The 24796-nt window shown below is 38.5% G+C and overlaps 1 protein-coding gene across 5 annotated transcripts in view; it reads left to right on the forward strand.

Annotated features, from left to right (window-relative positions):
- DLGAP3 (DLG associated protein 3) overlaps positions 1 to 24796 on the forward strand; it is a 518806-nt gene that overhangs the window by 417594 nt on the left and 76416 nt on the right. Inside the window, exon 7 of one of the 5 annotated variants that reach the window (XM_089688983.1) lies at positions 7173 to 8382. The exons of the other annotated variants lie outside the window; for them this stretch is intronic. Within the exon in view, the coding sequence (XP_089545109.1) occupies positions 7173 to 8329 (1157 nt within the window). The 3' untranslated portion in view covers positions 8330 to 8382. Of the gene's footprint in view, positions 1 to 7172; positions 8383 to 24796 lie in introns of those variants that run through there. 5 annotated transcript variants of the gene reach the window in all.

The raw sequence follows: 24796 nt of genomic DNA on the forward strand, positions 1-24796 counted from the left end.
AACGAATTAGTACATTTACATCTATGCTTGAAACCCTAAACTAATTAGGCTACTTTTCTTATGGTCTAGCTCAATGTATTTCCTTGATATGTCTATTTGAGATTCCTGGCTTGATTGAAGCCTTTATGGTCTGCCATCTCATATGATCCTACATTTCCTCACAGTTACTGGGAGAATCTTGTATAATTTGCTAGAATTAAAATTGATTACTTCTTGACCTTCCACCCTAAGTCCAGTGAGTATATAAACGTCAGCCAGGAGCTGGAACAGTTTCTACTTACCTTTGTTCCTTCCTTAAATAGATTTTGAATGGCAACCTTATAAGTGAATCATTGCAATGATCACCATTCCGCATTGTATGTAGACTACATCCTGAACTTTAGAATGAAGGTGTACAAGCTGTGAACCTGGACAAACAATTGTAAACTATTTGGCAGCTATCCTTTTGTCAGTTGCTTGAAATGGCCAATAAAAAAACAATGTCTGTTTGGCTTCACAATATGTTTTAGGACAGTAGGTCCCAACCTTTAGTCCTTAAGTACTTCCAACAGATCATGCTTTGTGAATAGCTGATATACATACCAAGCATTTGACATTGATTTAAAGCACCTATGAAAGCAAAGTATATCCTGTTGGGGGTACTCAAGGGTTGAGGTTCAAAACCACTGCTCTAAAGATAAAGTTATTATGTACATAAAACATCTGTTTTAGACCATTTTTTAAACCCTCACATCCAAAATTGTTCAAGACAAACTTCTGTATTGTGGATTGAAAAAAGCTGGGCCCAAAGTGAGATCTTGATTTCTGAAAGACGGTCTGTGTGTCCCTGTATTGTTAAAGTAATTTTACTAATGTTCTCTACAAAAGCTAATGAGAGAAAGTCATAGGGAAATATAAAAGAGAGTGAACACTTTAGAAAACTCTTTGGCCCTCCTTACCATATGTGGTCAGTTTCCACATACAGTATATGCTTCTGCTTGGCTCACTAGGTCATTGGTTTGCTGTCTGCATCATAGGTCACCAAACCATTCCTATTTATGCAGTGGAACAGTCGTTCATTTCATGCTTCATTCAAATTTGTAGCAGAACATGAAGTACACAAAAACACCTTTTACACATTTCAGCCAATCCTAGACTTAACCATAGCTATTAAGGCCACTATTGGTGATCTCACCTTCTGAAAATGCTAGTTGCCAAGCTATCATTAGGACACACTTGCGTAAATACTTTGGATCTGTGATGGACTGCCTGACACCCCGACTGAGTATCTCTGCCAAACTATAGCTTCCTCCACTCTGGATCCAGAATATGCAAATTTACCTCAAGCCCCAGACAGAACCAATGTTGAAGTAAAACAGGACTGACTTTTTATTAACAAACAGCATTTATACACAAAAACCTTCCCCCTAGATAAGTATGGCCATATTACAAGTCCCAGGAGATAATTATATTTCATGAACAAACAATCAAACACAAGAAATCAATGGATTTCTTCCCAGCACCTAGCAGTCTGGACTCTGGAGGTGATTAAACAAAGTGAGAGCTTATCACCTAAACCTAATTACAGTTGATGCCAGGAAACCTGTAACAGAAAAAGAGTTCTTTAACCCTATGTATACTGGAATTCACCAGCTGAACATAGTTCCACTATGCACAGTATGCCAGGGGGTCCCAGTGACAGTACCTCCAGTCCTAATTTCATGGATAGAGTAGCTGGTATAATTCACAGACAGCCAGGTACCCATATAAGTAATATAACCCTCTTGGGAAAAGGTTCATTGTAACCCCAAGAGGGGGATCTCCTTAGTTCCGGGTCCATAGATGATGGCAAGGAGGCTGGCCCCTTGGCCCCTCCAGGAGCCTAAGTCACGGTGGTTTTCGTGACAGGGTAATTGCCTAAAATAGTATACTGATAAGGACTTTCTCCTTTTCTGCAACTTTCCTGATCTGCATACTTGTTACTAGTTAATTACTGAAAAAATAAGGAAGTCAGTGAGCCATCATAGCAACCAAGAGAAAAGCATTTTCACTCAAAGGTCGACCGGTGTAAATGTCCCATAGTCTCTGTTCTCAATGTGTTATAATTGTCACAATATAATAGCAAAAATATCTATCTATATCTTTATATATATATATATATATATATATATATATATATATATACACACACAGTGTATATGATGTCATAGATGAGGATGGAATAAAAAGAATAATAATAGTAAATATGGGGGCAACAGTTCATAATATAGTTCATAATATAGTAGACTTCATAAAGCAGAATTCATAATGTATGTATTCACCTAGATACAGTTTAGGTAAAGGGAACCTGTACTGCTACAAAGTTCAATGGGGTCTCCAAGCCAGCTTGTTTGGAGCCCATGCCCTCTTAAACATCGCTGAAGTTTGGTGATTGGCTGCTGGCATCTAGTACAGTGGGAAGAGGAAGACAAGAAGTATTTACATTGACCCATTAGATAGGTGCACTTGGGCAACTGTGAAGATAATGAAAAGTGAGTATAAGCAAGGGCTGAAGGTGATTATATAGTTGATCTGTTACTTTGCCCTTAATTGACAAAATACAGATTCCCATTTAGATTTGAAAATGTTTGAAGAAAACCTGACATACTACAGAATGTATTTTCATAACACAAGCCCGTGACATACCAACTAAAAATTGCCTGCATATACCTAATTCCTAGATACACATTTTCTGTGTATCTAAGGAATTAAACTACCTGAGGTCCTTGAACTCAATTTGAAGTCAGAGTTTTGACCCACACCCATAGGCAGCTATCAATGCAGTATGAACGTTAGAAGCTCGAGTCAACTTTTGTATGATGTTTTATCTTAGTGCCTTGATTTAGATAAATAATTTTATAGCATGAGAGGTTTACTTGAAAGCACATGTTGTACTGCAATGCAATATCCATTTATACTGTCTGGGTTTTCTCCTCTGTAAAAATTTCCAGCAGATAATATGTACAAAATGTAGCTGTAAAGAAAAAAGTTAGATTTATACTTACCTTACCCCTGTCTTCTTCATCGCTGGTCATTACATCACGGAGCAAGCCATATCTCTTGAAAAGACACTCCAGACAATTGAAAAAGTGTCTTCTCACAAGATATGGGTTTGATGTCACCCTTGCCTAGACACCATACGTGGAAGACAGGTGGTGGGGTAGTATATAATCTTTTTTTTGTACACCCACCTTTTGGGCATACTATCTTTACGCAATTTTTACAGGGGGAGGGGGCCCAGACCTCATAAACATATCCTGCATTTTTACAGCAAGCTCTACTTTATGGTTTTACAAACTAAAATTTACACATCTTTGAAGTAATATTACTAATTGTATCATTGAGAAGACAGATAATATGTAATGTGGCTTGTTAGACTAGTTATATTTTTTATCTTTTTTTTTTAGAAGTAAGGAAGCAAAATGTATTGAGCAAAAACACAACACCCGAACTGTATGCAAATTAATTATATTTTCTGTGAACAGGATATTGCAGACTAAGCTTGAAATAAAATATATTTGTGTATGGCATTTTCACATCATTCAGTAAATGTTCTGTAGGTCCTGTGCGTTGAAAAGTTTCTTGTCTTTTCTGTTATACAACTACCAAGCAACAATTCCTGTGAATGTTTAAAGGTTGTCTGCTATGAGTACAAATATTTTGGTTGTTGTTTTGTATATCGTGTCTTTAAATGTAACAATGATATAGAGTTTGTAGCTTGTTGGAATCAATTTGATCTTGGGAGTGCATTTGCTTATGTAGATTTGAACATAGAAAAGACACAACACTTAGGTGACATGTATCAGTATATTTCTAAACATGATTTATCAGTCAGGTATCAGTGAATCTGTGGCCAAACTATGCAAGCTAAAGTGTTTATATATGCTGAACAAGCAGTAAAAGCATTTTAAGCCCCTATTCACCTCCGTGCAGTAGGCATTGTGGAGAAATTCATTTTAAGGGTCAATGCTAGCAGTAGAAAAAACAATATAGAGCATTTTTGTACAGGAGTTTAGGAGCTTCTAGAAGAGTTTAGGAGCATTCAGTGTTTTTGTCTGTTGGAAAACTGTTCTAAACAATGCAAACTAGAAGGGTATTTTTTCTGCCTAAATACTGAGCTTAAAATATGTCTCTAAATGTCCTAATGTGCATGGACATATAGGGTAACACTGAGCTGCATCTACAGGCAAAACGGTAAACTCCTGTAAAAGCAGTGTTTTTTAAGCCAGTGTCCATGGACCCTCAAGGTTAACAACAGGGGCACTGAAATCTCATCTTCTTTCCTCTTTACTGACTACAGAGAGCAAAGTCTTGGCACCTTGCCGGCCCCCTAATGTAAACACACAACCATTAGAAATTGACTGAAATCCAATTTCAGTTCTCATGCACACTGGACGTTTTTACAGCTGCTTTTTTGGCTTCTGGTATATTTTTCTACAGCCAGTAAACTCCCCAGCACATTATCCTATGCGTCCATGCACACATAGGCTGTAATTGGCGTTTTTTGACAGGGGCATTTTTGGGCTGGAAAAACCCCCCAAAACTAGTGGGTTTCTAGAGGAGTTTTTTAACTATAAAAATGCCCTAACGCTGAAAATGCAGCAAAATGTGGTGAAATATGGTAAAACACGGTAAAACATAGTAAACCAGTGTTTTTGGACTGTTTTTAAGCAAAACAAAAGTTTAAAAAATTCTAAAAACACAAACATGGAAAAACGCAGTTTTTTAACATGACTTTACACAGCGAATGCTGCCAATGTTATTAAATCGCCCAGTATGCATGGAGCCTTACAGTCTTTGTTTTGATCATTCAGTAATTTTTACTGCTTGTTAAGAATATGTGAATACTTATGTGTTCATAGTATGGGCACAGATGCACTTTTTATCTTGTACTAATCTTTAATAAAAGTTGGCCAAGCTGACAGATGTGTCTGGTTACAGTGTTTTTTTGATCAGTTGCTTGGTTTGCACGGGTAGAGCACAGGCCAGCATACATGGAATTCTTTGTTTAAAAAACAGTAATAAAAATAGAAATTAAATAGAAGTTATTTTTTTAACCTTTATAAATGTATTTTTTACAATATCAGAACATTCAGTGGCACAACCAGCACTGACATACATTTTATCCAGCACTTATATCTGAGGTCCTCTGCCCGCAAAATGTACATTCAAATGTTAAACAGGTTCGCTGGCAGCCTTTCTAAATTCTTGCAAAGAACCTTGTTTGCCAAACTGCATAACACATTTATATTTAGAATACTGAGAGAAATCTAAAATGTTATTGTTAAATGGCAGTTTTAGAAAAGATTTTGTATATACCTTGAATACATCTTTGCTAAATATAGTTATTAACTGACTCCCTGTGATTCAGTGACCATGTTCATGTTTGGGATATGAATCAGTACTATGCAAATACATTTTTAAGAACAGGATTTGAAATTCCTTCTTGAACAAAACCAGCAGATTTCTTTAAGTGAATTAAATCAGAATTATTTTAAATCTGCTTAGATGTAGTAGGAATCCAGTGTTTTGGAATGTTGTATCATGACTGAGATGGTCAACGTTTCTGGAAAATGTTTAGTTTTGAGTTTATGAGTGTTATTCCTGAACCTTTATTAACACTACTTGTAAAACACCAACACTGTCAATGCCACTTGCCTCTGCCTCCTATTAGCTTTAGATATCTCATGGCTGTTTCATACTAGATATCGCCTACATTTACAGGAAGCAATAAGTAACCAACTTGAGAAGCAAGTTTGTAATTAATTCTCCAGCTGATCTTTTGCCCCTGCTTCAAAATTGCCCATTTTATAAACTGTGGAAAAAAAATATGGCTTAAACTTCCACCAAATTAACCTGTACCCTTTCCCTCAATAAAATATAAAACAAATACTAATCCCCTTTCAAAATATATCAAGAGTGCCCCAGCTGTGAACACAGATCCAGCGGCCTCGGCTATGCATGACGTACCAAGAGTCTCAACACAGGACAGTGGGTGCCTGGACCTTCGGCAAGATTTAAAGAGAAGCTACCCCATCAGGGCTGCCAGGAGGGGCCACCCTGCTCTTAACCCCCCATCCCAGTAAGAGGGAAGGGTCCTCCTTTCTTGCATGTTGTGCAGGATGGTGGGTAAGCTGGAAGGCATCAAAGCTGATCCAGGTAAGCTCAACAGACTTCAATATAATGCATTGTACTGAGGGACATATCTTTAGAAAAGGTAGGGAAAAATAGTGTATCAGCTGGAAATCCCCAGTCCCAAGGAGGATGTAAATGATTTAGCAGTATATGTACCTGGAACAAATTTATTCTTGGCTTCAGAAAAATCCAAGAAGTCTTGCTGTATTTGATAAATTTTTTAACAATACCTATATAAACTTGATCTCAGAAAACAGTAATATGGCTGTTATACAGTACTGCAGTTAAATCTTGTTTCTCCCTGCATTCAAAGCAGAACCCCCTTTAGGACACCAGCCATCCCATCTGACACTGCGTCTCCAGGCAACCCTCTTCTTTAGCTTCTGCTGAAGGTCCTGCACCCTAAAATCTATAGCCGAGGCCCACACTCCTTTTTTTACTTAATTTCTGGATTCTGTAGGCAACAGCAGGGGCTAAAGGCAGAGCAGTTCAGGCGCTGGCATAGGAAAAAAGTCTGCAGCAAATCTACACCATGAACATACCCACCAAGACTATAAATTTAGCATGCACACTGCAGAACGTAAGGAGGAAGGTAATTTATGGGTGTCTTGAAATGTCTCTTTAATTGTATGCCGCATGCTAAACAAAAATCATTAGGAAGTGTAACTTTTGCTCTAGACACGTGAAATAATCTTGCCCTTCAAATTATTGCATTTTCACATTTTTTGAACATAAAGAAATAAAAAGTAATTTTGCTGCAGACTTATTTCCTATATAAGATGGTTTTATTTTTCCTCATTCTCTTCAAATACAAAGACTTATCTAAAAATATACCCAACATCAAGCATTTAGCACCCGTAATTGAATGTTAAGATGGAAACATCAATCATATTAATTATGTAGGAAGGGTATGTTAGGAAGGAATTAGGGAAAGTGCAGGATAGGAAGAAACTTTAACTATATAGTTGTATTAGATCTTTGTATAAATTATACTTAAATTCTTCTTCTTTATCCTACAGCATCTTCATTACCAAATCAAAGGTCTCCCATGAGGTCTGCACTTTCACCACCACAGAGAAGTGGTACATTGGTCACCTATAGCACTACATCAGTAGAAGGGGATACAGAAGACCAAGAGTTGGAAAACCGAAGGTGCCAAGGAATGATTATCAATCCTTACCTAGAGCACTGGTCCCCAACAAAGGAGGAAGTGCGTGTATCACTCACTGTAGGGAGACAAATCAAGCAATCCTTCAGGCGTGTGTCTCCTGGACCTCTAGCCTCCTCCACAGAGGATCCTCTTTGTTATCTTTCTGCACATACAGGCTGGGGTGATGAAAGTGATTCAGACATTCCACCATCTGACAGGGTTCCTGAATCAGCAGAGTCTACACAGTCTGAGAGGGATGGAGGTAGTCAGCAAACAGAGATTGGCTCCTTGTCTGGTGGAATGGTTTGGCCCCTGATGCAAGACCATAGAAAAGATAACAATGGGGATGATGATCACCAATTGGCATCGTCTCAACGTAGTGAACACAGTTGTAATGAATCCCTTCTCTCTTCTGAGTATCCTGAGGGTGATCAGGCCTCCAGTGCCACAATGCCACGGAGACTTGGAAGGCCTCGAGCAAAAGATGATAGAAGAGCTCGATGGAGAGCTAGTCTTCATCGCCTGTTGCAGCTGGAGAAACTAAGAGACCAACTCTACCGTCAAGAGTTGGCCTTGAAAGAAGAAGAGATGACTCGCCAAAGGGAGGAGCGTGCAAGAGATAGAGAGCTTCACCGGCAGCTACTTGGTGTGCTTGGTGATATTCGAGATGAACTCAGAAAAAGAAGACAGGAAAGAGCAATTGCTCAAGAAGGTCAGGCTACTGAAGGCAGAGGCACGCCATGCAGTGGCACCACCACTACTGGCCGAAGGGCTCGTGGAGGACTAACACGTCCAAGAGGAACACGCATTTCTTCTGTATCAGCCACTTTGCCCTGTTCTTTTGCTCAGTTCTTTTTGCAGGATCCAAGAACTGGGTCTTCTATGCCAAGCACTATTGCCAGGGGCAGCAGCGAGAACCCCACCTGGGCTGGGAGCCGTCTCATTGGCCCCTTGCGCAGGAGGGGACAACCTCGCAGTCGTCCTCGAATCCATCCCAAACAAGTAATGGGGGATACCCATGGATAATGAAGAACTGGCCTTTTTCATGTTTTACAACAATAAAGGAAGTGTTGAAGAAAGATGTGTGTTTTTCTTTGCTATAAAAATAAATGAAATACAATGGTTTCAGAAATAAATGACAAATAACATAGTATACAAACTTTTATACATGTAGTCAAAATATAATTGTGATAAAAACAGAAATACATGCTTTAAAAAATTGCATGTTCTACTTATCTTTTTATAGCTGATGACGTTTAGTACATGCAATACGTTTTATATAATGTGTTTCTAACATGGGATTCTGATGCACTGTAACTAGTGCATTACAATGTTGACAATTTATTTTCGTGGAATTCAGTATAATATCCCTTGAAAAGTATACAATGATGACAGCTTTCTGTCTGAAGATTTTAAATGGTTTCTTTTTACAGCACACAGATGAATTACGTATTTTCTTGAAGATATCATTATTTATCACTGAAGTTTCAGATGTTGCAGGCAGGAGAAAAACAATACAATTTCTATAAATGTTATGAAAAATTGAAGCACCCATTGTGATGTTGTAGTCTAGATACATGTTCTGCAACAACCAGCTGTTGATGAGCGGGAGCAAATCCTAATCCTTTGTTTACATTTTACCAAGTCCACACACATTGTTCCCTATCCTGCAAAGCCCTGATTAAGGGGAGGAAAAGTTTATTCCCTGAAATATGTTGCCTATATGTACAGTTCTTTTTGACGTTTACATTGGAATACATTTGTATCTGGGCTAAAACATCATGGTATGGCAGGTACTTTAATTCTTCATTGACTCTTTCTACTCACATTCTAGGATGGCCTTATAATCCATTTGGGGTGTTGAAGCTGCTAGCCCAAAACCCTGATACCATACATCCACACTACCCCAATGCATTGGGTGGGCTTTAGAAAAGCCTCAGACCCAATACCATCTATCCACTCTACCTAAATAAATATAAAAAGGACAGTACCTAAATTGTCCACATTATTTCTTTTGTAGCACATTATGTGCTTGTGAATTACAGGTGAAATTTAACTATACTTGAGGGAAGACAGTATACAACAGTGATGCTGTCATAAATGAAATAAAGTATCATTAACTTGCCCATACTAATTCACTGGTTAAAGGCCTCTGAACAATGAGCTGCTAATTAAAGCCATATGCTAGAAAAAGATGGAGAGAATCAATAGGCATTGTGAGAAGGAAATGAGCTGGGCTAATCTGAATACTTTGACCTTTCAGAATGTTTTAGAAACTAGCAGATTAGCATACAGCTGTGTATCAATCCTCCAATCCATATCCCCACTGTCTGCAAGGCCATCCATATATTGGCTGTGGCCATTGCAAGCAGATGTTATTTACAATTATCTGTGGCATCCCAATACCCTTCAAAATATGTAGGTCTCTGTAACTTTCCTACATGGTATGATTCGTGTTACAGAACTGTACAGCACATAATTAAATTAAGAGACTTTTAACCACTTGAATTCCAGACTGTATTGCCAAAAACTGTTAAAAACTGTTTCCTTTACGTTCTGTTAAAATTAAAAAATGCCAAGTAAATACAAACTCCCCAAAATAACCCATTTTGGGAAAGTAGACATGCCAAGGTGATCTAACTTTTGCCACAATTTTTTTAAAATGAAGAACTATGATGGTATTGAGGACGTTAAAACTTGGAGCTTGGTGATGGTGCACTAAATACATAAGTGTACAGGTCATAAACAGAGGCATAAGGTGGTGAACTGGTTAATGTACAGGCTACATACAGTGCATGGATGGAGAAGAAGGGGATAGGTGAGTTTACTGGTAGAGACTATAAGTGGTCATTTCAACATACATTACACAAGCATGGCCCAGTGTTGTCACCATCAGGAAACCCACCCTGAGAAATGCCATGCAAAAATCTTCATTGAGGGATCACTAAGTGTTACTTTAAAGAGCCCTGGTTCACACTGCTGTGACTTGTCATGCCTTTTGACAGTTTCAAATCGAATTACTAGTCTCACCTTATTGTCGGCAGTGTAACCGTTCAAATCTGTGGGACTCCGACTCCATCGGAATTGCACCAATTGTTGGCAATGAAACCATTCAATTCAGTGGGACTCTGAATCCATCGGAGTCTCACCAATTTTGAAAGTAGTTCCAGCACTATTTTTCTTGCGATTTCAGGTGAGAATTGCTTAGGCATTTGTGCATAAAGTTGCACAGATGTCTGTCAAGTCGCACCTGAAATCGCGCAACTTGAAGTGAATTTGCACTATTTCAAAGTCGGATCCAGTGTGAACCGGGACTGAAAGCTGCAAGTTTAAAAAAGATTAAAAATAACTTTGATAATTGCAATGTTAAATCCTAGATGAGGTTTTAGAGACTGAACTTAGATCTTTAAAGGCAAATATAAAATAGATATAGAAACCGATAAAGTGTTTATTCAAGTTTTATATTAATTGAAAATCATTAAATGTATTTTAAACATAGCCAATTTAAAGAATATGTAAATCCAACAATTCATATTCCCGATATGTGCCCTCTGTACCATGTACTTGTATGAAAAGTATCCTTTTTTTTTGTATTGCTTCCTTTGTGTGAAATCCCTGGTGTTCCTGCCAGTCCCTCTGCTTTCCTATTAAAAACTGAGCACACTAGGCATGAGAGCATAGCTTGGTCAGTTCTCTAGCTGTGCTGGAACTCAGCCTGTTGTCCTCCAATGATCAGACTTGTGCTGACACGCTTTATTTTGACAGAAGAGACTGTGTATGTATCTATGATAGATGTTTCTACCTGCCTGTCAGCTCTTTTTTCTGTAAGTGTACACTGAGCCATGCATGCACAGCTGAGTATACTGTCTCAGCATGATTTTGTGCCAGGACAAAGTAACCCCCAGGCCCATATGTTGGAGTTATGTCATTACAGCCAGACCAGTTAAGATGGCCGAAGACTCCAAACCCTGAAAAAGTCCGGGTGAAGGTGGAAGCACTGACAATATAGGGTAGTATGTACATCATAGCGCTGAAAGGGATTGCTTTGCTAAGTAAAGCTGGCCATACACGTATAGATTTATGTTCAAGGATTTTTGTTGCAAGGATATTCATTTGATTTTCTAATCCTTAGTGGGGTCAAATTGATGTTCATTTTCGACAGCAGCTATGGGAAAATTCGAAGGGGCTGGAAGGAACACTTTTCTTGATCAAACAAAGTTTTGGCCAGTGTATGTGGTTATCATTCATAAATTACATTCATTCATTTTAAAGTAAAATGTTACAAGCAAAAGGAAATTTTCGAACGACATTCGTCCATTCATCGAATGTTCAAAGAGTTTCCGTACAACTTTTCTTATGAATATTTTTGCCCAAAAATCTACACGGGTATGGCCAAGCTTAAGTGTGCGATAATGTGCAACTATGCTTTGCATAGTTGCACATTATGCCAAAAAGCTCCTGAAGACCTAAAATCTTTTTTTTTTGTTTTGGCGGCTTAAAGTGTTACTACATCCACAACAGTAAAATCAGTCTGTATATGCAGTAAAGCATGCTTGTTATACTCAATGTGGAACCTATGGGGCTAATCCTCTGCATTGTGTAAAAACGCTGTTTGATCCTGACTTCTCTGATTCTCCCATTCTTCCACTGCCCCCCTATTATCTCCTAATAAGACATATCGTGTGGATTCACTCTGCACATGCTCAGTTTGGTGTGTATTGCTAGTGAGGTTTTTCTTTTTTTCCTTGGGAGAGTGCATGTGATTAGCACAGGGCCAAACAGCACTGTCCAGACAGAGTTCATGGGTCCTGAATTCTCCTAGAGCAGAATGAAAACTCCTCCTACAAGCTTTAACTAGTGCTCTGCTGGACACTGATAGAAGTGACAAGACTGCTCTAACTGCTGATGAGAAAAAGTATTTAGCAGTTTATATTTACTAAAATAATTGCACTTCCATGGTCTGTGTACTGTGGGAGACCAGATAAAGTGAAAGTGGCCAAAATAAATGTGTGAAGGGGGCAGGCAAGATAATACTAAAGCCGGCCATACCTGAGTCGAATGCCAAAATAATTTTCTTTAGAAAATCTTTTCTAAGAATTTTTGTTTGCATTTCACACCATAAGTGACCATCAAATTTGAGTGATCAATCATGTTGGAAATTGCTTGAAAAACTAATGAATTTCTAATCAATGGTGGGAGAATTGTATCTGATAAAGTAATGAGCTGTAAATTTTTTGGCCACGAAAATCCTTTTTTGTAGCTACATGAGGTGAAATTAAAGGCTTGGATAGTTGAATTTTGAAATCAATGGTGGCACCATCGGATTACAAAATGCACGAAATTTCAGGTTTTCTAAAGAAATTGTGTTCAGAATTCGAACCCATGTATGGCCTGCATTAGTCAAAGCTTACAATCCTGCATCCTTCCCCCTATACAATCCTTTTAGCCCATCATTATAATGAGCTGTGCCACTGGCCAAAATAAATGTGAGGAGGGGACAGGTGAGATAAACTAAAGCTGGCCATACCTGCGTCAAATTCCGAAAGAATTTTCTTTAGAAAATCTTTTCTAAGGATTTTTGTTCAAATTTCGCACCATTAGTGGGATAATTTTCGAGTGACCATCGAATTTGAGTGATCGAGCATGTTGGAAATCTTTTTAAAAATGTACGAATTTCTGATCAGTGGGACAATCGTGCAAGAAATGTATTTGAAAAAGAAATGAGCATGAGCTGTGACCTGGAAAAAAAAGTAAATTTGAGGCCACAAAAATTATTTTCTGTAGCTACATGAGGTGAAATTAAAGGCTTGGTCGGTTGAATTTTGAAATCAATGGTGGCACCATCAGATTACAAAATGCACAAAATTTCTGATTTTCTAAAGAAAATTGTTCGGAATTTGGTCCATGTATGGCCTGCATAAGGAAGTAACAAAGCTTTGTCCTATCAGAATGGCCTCACATTCTCTCAGTGTGTGAGGACTGAAACCTGTTGTGGTACATGCAGGTATGTCTAGGTACTTGCACTGAATACCTGACAGTAGCTTTTTTTTCCTAAAATATACAGTGTTACCTGACCTCTAAGTGAAGTTAAAGTGGCTATGCTGTCTGACTTGGATGTGTGGATTGCCTGACTGACTGAACAATATTACAGAAAATTTGACACGTAAGACCGATTACATATATGCCAACTGTGTATTTAGCTGTTTGCCTGGAGTGCAGCTTTAACCACTTGCAATGCTCCCGTCTGGCCGTTTATATACATGGGCCGGACAGGAGCATTGCAGGAACGGGTGGCCGTTTATAAACTTCCTCCCCGCTCCCCGCCTGTGCACGGTCCCTGGGAGCGTGCGGCACCGCGATCCGGTGCCTGCTGTGTCCTCACACAGAGGTACGAATCACTGTACGGGACCTCTGTGTGAGGTCCCGATCATGTGATCACTGATTGGCCAATCAGTGATCACATGAATAGTAGTAAGCAAGATGTCACTTCTGACGTCATTGCTTACTACTAGTGAAATCTGTGAATGATCACAGAGGTCACATGGTACAAGGCTATTCACAACAGCCTTGTACCATGTGACAAGCTGTGACCAATCACAGCTCACACAGTATTTCTCAATGGCTGCAAGAATGCAGCCAGAGAGAATGAGAAATGATTGCTTTTACAGCCTTTATGGGTGTAAAAGCAATCAGTGTAAAAAAACAAAACAAAAACTCTTCATAACCCCCCACAAATAGTACAGTGTCATTTTGGTGACACTGTGCTGCTAGGATGACAGTATGTTACAAAAAAACAAAAACAAATAATAATATAAAAAAATTAAATTAAAATGTCAAAAAAAATTTTGATTATAAACTAATTTGGGTTTTTTTTTTTTACTAAAAAGATAGATAGATATAGAAGATATAAGATAGAATATATAAAAGATAGAATACGTTTTGGCTAAGATTTATGAAGAAAGATTATATATTTGCACAATTTTATAAGAAAAACTCTTTTTTTCAAAATGTTTGGAATTTTTCATTTATATAGCAAAAAAATAAAAATCCCAGTGGTGAATAAATACCACCAAAATAAAGTTTTATCTGTCTCAAAAAAATGCTAAAAATGTCATATGGGTACAGCGTTGCATGACCGCGCAATTGTCATTCAAAGTGTGATAGCGCTGAAAGCTGAAAATTGGCCTGAACAGGAATGGGGTGAAAGTGTCCAGACTTGAAGTGGTTAAAACACTGTGTACCTGCCAATCGGAAGAGCACAGTAAATGCTGTACTTTGCAAAGTCTGCATCTCCTAGTGCACCGAGTTTATTAAGTTAACACGTCTTTTGGGGACAATAGTGTCTGCTGCCTCAGATCTCAAAAGAGGAATTTAACCCTGGATTGGGCAACCATGAATGACAAAACCTTCTATTAGCATTGTAATGGAAAACTGGCATTATACAATTTTGGAAGAATCAATCCTTCATTCATTTCCAAAACGGAATCATTTTTCATTCCTAATAGTTTTTACATCTATGCTACCTAAGTTAGAGAAAATCTCAACAGAATATGTTCTAATAGTTGACCTGGATGAGCTGTAGTGTTTTATTGCTCCATTCTGCTCCTACCCAAATTGCTTGTTGTGTCTTGGGACACTGCATTGCTTTATAAATCAGTATATGAACTTTCTAGACTAGATAATTCATTCCTTTGTTTGTGTCCAGTCAGCATTTGGGGCCCACAGCACAATTATAAAGTGCAGGCAAGAAAATACAATAAACAATGAAGCCACTACAATTATTTCTATACCATATGCTCTGCCTGTGAGCTGATGCTGAAGCTAACCTCATTAATGATTTGATACAGGCAAACTTTACCTTTATTGATTCAAACATTTATTTGACACATATGTACAAGAGTTTCTCAGCTTTATTGTGCCACCTTAATTTTACCACCTGGTGCATTTTATCTACAATAAATAGTATGCATTTTTTATTGCCAGAAACCCCTACTACACATATATATATATATATATACATACGAGTACATTTATGCCTTTAAAGAAGAACCCCAGGATAGGCAAACAATCACCCATTAGTACACTCCCTACACAAAACACTCAAAAGTTAATAAGATGTTTAAAATCCTTACTATTTAGTAGTAAAGTGTAATTGAATTTTCATAATCTCACCTCTGTAAGTCAAAAGATAACAGCATCTGGTCTGCCAAGGAAGAGGTGTAACAGCAGGGATTACATCATATCCTCTTCTCTCTCTCTCTGTAGTTAAAGGAAACTACAGTTCCCATCAACCACAGGGAATTGTTGGGAATGTGGGCGGGTACACTAGGCCTGTACATGTTAAGTGTGTCTGAGAATCTCAATCTGCCCACTACTACAAGTGGGGCTGAATTACATCACTGCATCCTGGAGAAAGAACTGCAGAAGGCATGTGCCAAGATCAGTGGCTGGGGGAATAGTTGGCATAGCAGCCACTGCTCTTACAAACAGGAAACCAAAGAGATTTACCAGTTTGATTTGCAAATGAATAGGCTATTTCAAAGCAACTGCTAAACGAACCAGAGAATAGATGACATTCAGTGGATATAAAAAGTCTACACGCCCCTGTTAAAATGTCAGGTTTCTGTGATGTAAAAAAATAAGACAAAGTTTAATCATTTCAGAACTTTTTCCACCTTTAATGTGACCTATAAACTGTACAACAAACTGAAATCTTTTAGGTGGAGGGAAGTAAAAATAAAAAACTAAAATAATATGGTTGCATAAGTGTGCACACCCTTAAACTGATACTTTGTTGAAGCACCTTTTGATTTTTTGATAGCACTCAGTCTTTTTGGGTATGAGTCTATCAGCATGGCACATCTTGACTTGGCAATATTTGCTCACTCTTCCTTGGAAAAACATTCCAAATCTATCAGATTGCGAGGGTATCTCCTCTGCACAGCCCTCTTCAGATCACCCCACAGATTTTCCATCAGATACAGGTCTGGGCTTTGGCTGGGCCATTCCAAAACTTTATACTGCTTCTGGTGAAGCCATTCCTTTATTGATTTGGAAGTATGATTTGGGTCATTGTCATGCTGAAAGATGAAGTTTTCTTCATGTTCAGCTTTCTAGCAGAAGCCTGAAGGTTTTGTGCCAATATTGACTGGTATTTGGAACTGTTCAGAATTCCCTCTACCTTGACTAAGGCCCCAGTTCCAGCTGAAGAAAAACAGCCCCAAAGCATGATGCTGCCACCATTGTGTTTCACTGTGGGTATGGTGTTCCTTTGGTGATGTTGTTTTTGCGCCAAACATATCTTTTGGAATTATGGACAAAAAGTTCAACCTTGGTTTCATCAGACGATAACATATTTTCCCACATGATTTTGGGAGACTTCAGATGTGTTTTTGCAAAATCTAGCCGAACTTGGATGTTTTTCTTCGTAGGTAAAGATTCCGTCTTGCCACTTTACCCCATAGCCCATTCATATTAAGAATATGGGAGATTGTTGTCACATGTACCACACAGCCAGTACTTGCCAGATATTGCTGCAGCTCCTTTAATGTTGCTGTAGGCCCCTTGGCAGCCTCCCAGACCAGTTTTCATCAATTTTGGAGGGACGTCCAGTTCTTGGTAATGTCACTGTTGCGGCAAATTTCTCCACTTGATGATGACTGTCTTCACTGTGTTCCATGGTATATCTAATGCCTTGGAAATTATTTTGTACCTTCCTCCTGACTGATACCTTTTAACAATGAAATGCTTGGAAGCTCTCTGCGGACCATGGCTTTTGCTGTAGGATGCGACTAAGAAAATGTCAAGAAAGTCCTACTAGAACATCTGAACTTTATTTGGGGTTAGTCAGAGGCACTTTAAATGATGGCAGGTGTTTACTGACTCCTATTTAACATGATTGTGAATGTGATTGCTTCATTCTGAACATAGCTACATCCCCAATTATAAGAGGGTGTGCACACTTCTGCAACCACATTATTTTAGTTTTTTATGTTTACTTTCCCCTCTAAAAGATTTCAGTTTGTTTTTCAATTGAGTTGTACATTTTATAGGTCACATTAAGGTGGAAAAAGTTCTGAAATGATTTATCGTTGTCTCATTTTTTTACATCACAGAAACCTGACATTTTAGCAGGTTTATATTACATTTTAGCATTTTATATTCACTGTATTCATTGAAGGTAGGAAATCAGCAACAAGAACATGTAAATAAGCATTTGCCTGGAGTTCTGCTTTAAAAGATCTAGCGATGCCTGTTTTGCAAGGGATTATTAATCATGAACATTTCAAAATTACACACTGAGCTCCCTACTAGGAATATCCTTTAATCCTTTTTTACGCACTCTGGGGTACATGTGTACTATTGCTTAAGAAACACCACCTTAATGCTAAAAGAAGTCAAATTAAAATACTGTGTGTACTACGTGTTTCACAAAAGTTAGTGATCACTTGAAAATCGCCTGTTTTGGAACAAACATCAGTATGTTCTTGAAAACACGTTTGTTATTAACCTCAAGATGGAACTCAGGATGTATTTGTGTCAGTGGAACTTGTTTACATGTTAACTTTTAAAAAGTGATGCTTGCAGCATTTTAGCCTGTGTGCTGTAGCTTTTAACAGCATTTGCTAGGAGAAACATGGAATTACACTCCTGTACTTGCCACAGCTATCAATCACCTGTTTTACCCAGTGCTTTTCTAATAAGATTGGCCAGAAATTTGCATTATTTTTTCATGAAAGAGTCAGTGATGGAATGAGAAGATAAGAAATTTGGGGAAAAGCAAGTTATTTTCAGCTCATCCAAACCTAGCCTTTAAAATATTTACAGCAGAGCTTCTTAAATCACTGCTTAGATTCACATAGTGTATTTATATGCAGGGATAAACCTTTTAAAATTTTTATAGAGTACTTGGCAAAAAAATTGTGCATTTATGAAGCTGTAAAAATGTAGATTACCGAGTTCCTATCAGAGAACATGATGCACAGGCATTGTAGGTGAAGACATTATAGTGGAAACTTGGGTAATGAGATTGGTACAGAGAAAATATGACACTTATTAGAAACTAAAATGAGGTCTAGTATACTAAACACTCTAGTATACTAGCATTCTAGCACACTAAACACGTAAACAACAATACTGCATATCATATACTGCACAAGCTATTGTAAATTAAATATGATCAAATTTATAATTTCCAATACAACCAATTCTAATCGAAAACTCCAAAATGTCAAATGTGCTTTACTTGCAACTTTTGAAATATTCTGTACACTGTGCTCAGAATCGCTCCAGATACACAATTTTCTGCTCGTGGTCGGCTTGCTGCTTTTCCCTTAAAGAAGATCTAGCCCCAAAGCTTGAAAATTGTTGTTCAATCCCTCAGGTAACCAAGTGCATATAGGACTTGTAGGAATTGTAGGTCCTGTTCAGATCCATGGCAATAAAAATACATATTTGTGTCTGTTTGTACTGGCTGTAGCTCTTTCCCAGGCTAAAGCCCATTTTTTAGGCATTCCCATTAGGGAGATACAGTACATCACTAGCCACCACTCCCTCTTCATTCTCACAGACCTAGATAATGTGTGTGCACCTTCCCTCCTGCCAGCCATTAGGCAGACATATACTATATTGCCAAAAGTATTGCGATGCCTGCCTTTACACACACATGAACTTTAATGGCATCCCAGTCTTAGTCCGTACGGTTCAATATTGAGTTGACCCACCCTTTGCTGCTAAAACAGCTTCTTCTCTTCTGGAAAGGCTGTCCACAAGGTTTAGGAGTGTGTCTATGGGGATGTTTGACCATTCTTCCAGAAGCACATTTGTGAGGTCAGGCACTGATGTTGGACGAAAAGGCCTGGTTTGCAGTCTCCACACTAATTCATCCCAAAGGTGTTCTATCAGGTTGAGGTCACGACTCTGTGCAGGCCAGTCATGTTCCTCCACCCCAAACTCCCTCATCCATGTCTTTATGAACCTTGCTTTGTGCACTGGTGTGCAGTCATGTTGGAACAGGAAGGGTCCATCCACAAACTTTTCCCACAAAGTTGGGAGCATGAAATTGTCCAAAATGTCTTGGTATGCTGATGCCTTAAGAGTTCCCTTCACTGGAACTAAGGGGCCAAGCCTAACCCCTGAAAAACAATGCCAAACCCTGAAAAACAACCCCACACCATAATTTCCATAATACGCGTGGTCACTCCAGAGAACACACCTCCACTGCTCAAGAGTCCAGTGGCGACGTGTTTTACACCACTGCATCTGACGCTTTGCATTGCACTTGATGACGTAATGCTTGGATGCAGCTGCTTGGACATGGAAACCCATTGCATGGAAGCTGTCTATGCACTGTTGTGAGAATCTGAAGACCACACAAAGTTTGGAGGTCTTTAGCTATTGACTCTGCAGATGGTGACCTCTGTGCACTGTGCGCTTCAGCATGTGCTGACCCTGCTCTGTCATTTACGTGGCCTACCACTTCATGGCTGAGTTACTGTTGTTCCCAGTTGCTTTCACTTTGTTATAATACCACTAGCAGTTGATCATGGATTATTTAGTAGCAAGGAAATTTCACGGAAGGACATATTGCACAGGTGGCAACCTATCTTGGCACCAGGCTTGAATTCACTGAGCTCCAAAGAGCGACCCATTCTTTCACAAATGTTTGTAGAAGCAGTCTGCATGCCTAGGTGCTTGATTTTTTACACCTGTGGCCATGGAGGTGATTGGAACACCTGAATCCAATGATTTGGAGGGGTGCCCCAATACTTTTGGCAATATAGTGTAATTCAGGCAGCTATTACCTAGATGAAGTTGGCAGTAGTTGGCTACTCTGGGTGAGGTTTTGGTAGCGCTCTGGTGTCTGACCGATATCTAATTAATGAACTAAATATCTGTTTCTGATTCATGTTTTTCTATCTTTGACCTGATTTCCACTTAAACAGTACATTTTGTAGAACAGAGATAACAAGTGACACTCTGGAACAAACCCTGCCATTATTTTCTCCTCTTAACAGTGCCTAGACATACCCACTTACTATTTTGGGGGTAGGGGGTGGGCTAGAATAGTATCTGCTGACATGTGTTGTTGTGAATGATGGTGCACTTGAGATAAGTGCAATTATACACAATAACTACACTACTCATTTAGAAAACAGACCCACCCGCCTGCTATTTTGGAGAAGGAGACTAGAGTAGCATCTGACTTGTGTTATTGTGAATACGGTCATCCTCTGCATCAGAAGTGTTACTTTTGTTACTTTTATCAAGTCCTTTAAAATAAAGCAAAGTCTTTTCTTGTTTTTTTTTTTTTTATATCACTATACTAGGACTGCTCAAGGGATTATAATAAAGGCAGATCCTCCTATTCAGCATTCAGCTTGATAAAAGGTATGGTAAGGCCCATAATGATATCACAAACGAAGAAACAGTTGAAAATTGCTAAAATCCTAGAAATGTATTTTTCATCTGGAGGATCCCTTCAAAATTGGGGCCATTTTATTGGAACTAACAGTATGGTGTCAGTAAAAGTAGTGTTTATTGTTATATCAATGGTACAAAGTTACCAGAATAATGTTTTGTTATGCTAGTGCCATCATACAATATTGCTGAGTGATGTCACGCTACCACAGTAAGGGCCTGGGTCAACACCAAGTAGGGCCTATATTGATGACATACTGGCAGTGAGTCGTTAACATTAAGCCAGACCTGTTACTATTACTACAAATTGTCCAGCATATTTATATGTTTAAACATTTCTTTAAAGCAGACCTTGAATTACATGCAAGATCTGCTTAAAATTGTACCCAACTATTGCATCAGAATGTACCTCTTTATTCACCGTGAAGCTAGTCTACCTGTTTTATACCTCTGATCTCATGATTCTATGTTGCCATGTTATCCTTCTGATCCAATACTGTGAAGATATAATTATTCATGATTCTATGTCAAAAGTGACCCTATATTTCCATAGTGATGAAATATTGTCAGGAGGAAAGTATACACGCAAGTTACCCTAGTAACATCCTGCAGTCATTTATACCTTGTAACTATAGTGTATCCTTGCTACAATATTAATACAGTACAGTGATGTGTACCCATACGTTGTATGTTGGAGTGACGCACATTATAAGATGATTCATTACAAGAGTAACAAGAGTACAAGCCCAACTTACATACATATGGCATCACATTTTTAGTCTTTTCCCTTTTTTCCTCCAGCTTCTTGTTCCGGCAATTGTGCAGATTATTGGGTTGATTTACTAAAGGCAGAAAGACTATGCACTTTGCAAAATGCAGTTGCTGCAGAGCTTAGTAAATTAGGTAATGCTTTACTTTGCAAAGAATACCCAAACACATGCAAGGAAAATAAAAAAAACAGCACTTTTGCTTGCACATGATTGGATGATAGAAGTCAACAGAGCTTCTACTCATTTACTAAGCTCTGGAGAAACTGCTCTTGCAGACTGCAACTGCACTTTGCGAAATGCACAATCTATTTGCCATTAGTGAATCAACCCTTTTGTGTTACTGTGCAGTCCAATAGGCTCCAGAGTAAGGCTGGCCATAGATGGGTAGTTCTGGCTGATCAAAAAATACTGTATGAATTGCCTCATCCACATAAGTGAGGTGGATGGAAGAATCCTTCCTGCTGTGGTTTTGTATTCTGATAGTGGGGACTCCTCTGTTGCCAGAATACACTGATCAAATGAAAAAAGTTCCAACATTCCCGTTCAAGAGACAATGATCATTAGATGGATCAAAATTCGGCCTGTTCTTACTGAATTGGTTGATTACTAACTGAACTGGTTGATATTCAATCTATGTAATGTTAGCTTTAAACTATGTGATTTTATAATCAGTATTCAGTAATCAGCATTCAGAGACAGACTTGGTCTCACATGCCCTGTGATGTACTTTTGGCCTCACCCTGTGCAGAGATGTTCCAGTGCACAGAACAACAAGCTAAGCATCAGCAGACAGACAGTGACCATCATGGGGATGGTCAACTGAGAAGCTAACCTCTACACACAGCCTTCGCCATGTGTATTAACAGAAACACAGCATCTGATTTTGCCTTGCTGACCTTTTAAAATGTCTATATCACTCACTGCCACACCCGGACAGGAATGTAACAGAGTTTACACTATGTTAGATTCTTCGAAGAGGCAATTTACTTAATTTCTAGCTAGCACATTCAGAGATTCAGCTTATCATTTTTTAAATATTGTTTTAATGAATAAAAAAAATCAGAAAAGATATAACAAAACAGACACATGCAACAGTAATATAAAAAGATTTAAAAGTAACTTACGTGGAGTCCGTCTGGTCTCAGTATAGTACAGAGTTCCTATCACCAATATGGTCCAAAATGATGTTGCAGGAGTCACTGGAGTTAACATTCCTAGTGATCTTAAATAATTCTGCATCATGCATGCAAAGATGCATAGGAAGGAGTTGAAGTTGGAGTGAACATGCTGGATCCTACATAGGATGCTAAGGGCAAATGAAAGCTGAACTCCACTTAGATATGAAAGACACAAATTAATACAGCTCTGCATTCTTAATGCATCATTGCCTTTATTTTTATTTTTTGTTTTCTTTTTAATACAAGTAATTCAGGTACCTAAATATGTTTCAGCTGCATGCAGTCCCTGTACAGTGAAACTCAGACTGGGGGAGAGAGAATCAGCGGAAGGAGCCAACCAGTTCTGCTGTAGTGCAAGAAACATGCTGATAGGAGGAGATAACAAAGTGACAGAGAGACAAGCTCGTCATTCTGTTGCTTCTGTTTTCACTGTCCGTTCACATGGCTGGGGTGAGGTGAAGAAAAGTAAGTGAAAAAAAACCTGCAACAGAGAAAGGCTAGGTCTCCATCCCTTGCAAACAGGGCTGTGCTGTGTGTAATTTACTCAAATCTGTGTAAATCTCAGGACTGGCTAGAGAGAAAAACAAATCCTGTGGCAGGTAAAATAGCTCCCTTTATATGTAATTCATCTACAGTATATATTTAGCTGTAGTCTGGAGTTCAGTTTAGTGATAAAGTCCACGTAAGTGCAAAGGAAAGGTGACAGCAGTCTCGCATTTTAATGAGACCTTGATTTCTCAAAAAGGATTGGGAAATCCAGGTGTGTGGTGAATCAATGCAACTGTGCGTTATAAATATAGCACATTTTCCAATTATCTACTGATCACTTGTAGGTTTATAAATATAGCCCTATTTTGGACCAAATCTTAGTTCTTCTGCTTCAAGGAGTTAATGGTTTTTCAGTATAGCTCATATAGGCATATTATTACTCTTCTAGTACCTACCAACAAAGTCTAAATTACTTTGTCCAATGAGCCAGACATGTATTTTGACTTTGAAATTTTTAAGAAAACTGTGAAACAAGCTGACCCCACATTTGAAGCATCTGTTTGAATCATGTGGTTAACTTTTAGCTGATTTATCAAATCTAGTAAAAGCAGGCTTGATAAGGGTTCCCAATTTATTCGTAAAAAATTAAGAGGACCAACTGCTTTAAAGCATTTGATTAAACAAGCATATTTAATACCATTCTTAAAAGGCTCCAAAATCAATTGGGAGAGTGTAGAGCCTTTAAAGAATAGGCTTACATTAACTGCCAGGCCATTAATTTTGTGAATATTCTGATAATAATCTGAGGCAAGACCATTTGAGACTCGTTGAAAGATACTATATCACCACAAATTGCAAAATTATTATGGGGACAATTCACTATAGGTTATCACATGAGTTAGGTCAGGCAGGTGACCACATATTGCTTGCGATACTGAAAATGTCAATTCACTATTGCTAGGTTGTGGCATTTACGGCAAATAGCAAAAACGCTTTGTAAATACCACATAAAAAGACCTTAAAGTCAATTCACAGAAGGGTATAAACTATTAAATGCATGTGATAATTAAGAAGTGGTCCAGGCATGCGGTATGTACTGGTTGTTAAGGCGCATCCTTAACAAATGATAAGTCATCAGTTCTCAGCAGGATTCCCCGCTGACAGCTGAATGTAAAAAAAAAATAATTGACGATAATTAAAAATTAGAAATCCCCCATCCATACCAAGCCCTTTTTTTTAAAAAAATGGTGTGGAGTACCCCCAAAATCCTTACCAGACTCCAAGCATGCAGCCCGGCAGGTCAGGAAATGGGGGGGAACGTGTGAGCTCCACACCTATGGTACCCCTACTCATTCACCATAACAAAAAAGGGTAGTGTAAAAAAACACAGGAGGCAGTTTTTGACAAGTCCTTTATAAAAAAAAACTAAAATTTTAAAAATGTTCCCCCGGTGTAGATCCATTGTCAGTCATGATGCCCTTGCCACCGCCAATCCGTTAACAAAAAAAAAAAACATTGCCTTGCAAACATTGCAAGACAGCATGCCTCGGTCATGATGGCACAAGGCAGCGTGGTCACCCAGTGATGTCACTAGATGGCCCCGCCCCTTAGTTATTTAAGAACTGTGAGGCAACAGA

The sequence above is a fragment of the Staurois parvus genome, unplaced genomic scaffold, assembly GCF_062004578.1.
Source record: "Staurois parvus isolate SC_StPar_1 unplaced genomic scaffold, SC_StPar_1.0 ptg000464l, whole genome shotgun sequence".
In the NCBI taxonomy this organism is placed as follows: domain Eukaryota; kingdom Metazoa; phylum Chordata; class Amphibia; order Anura; family Ranidae; genus Staurois; species Staurois parvus.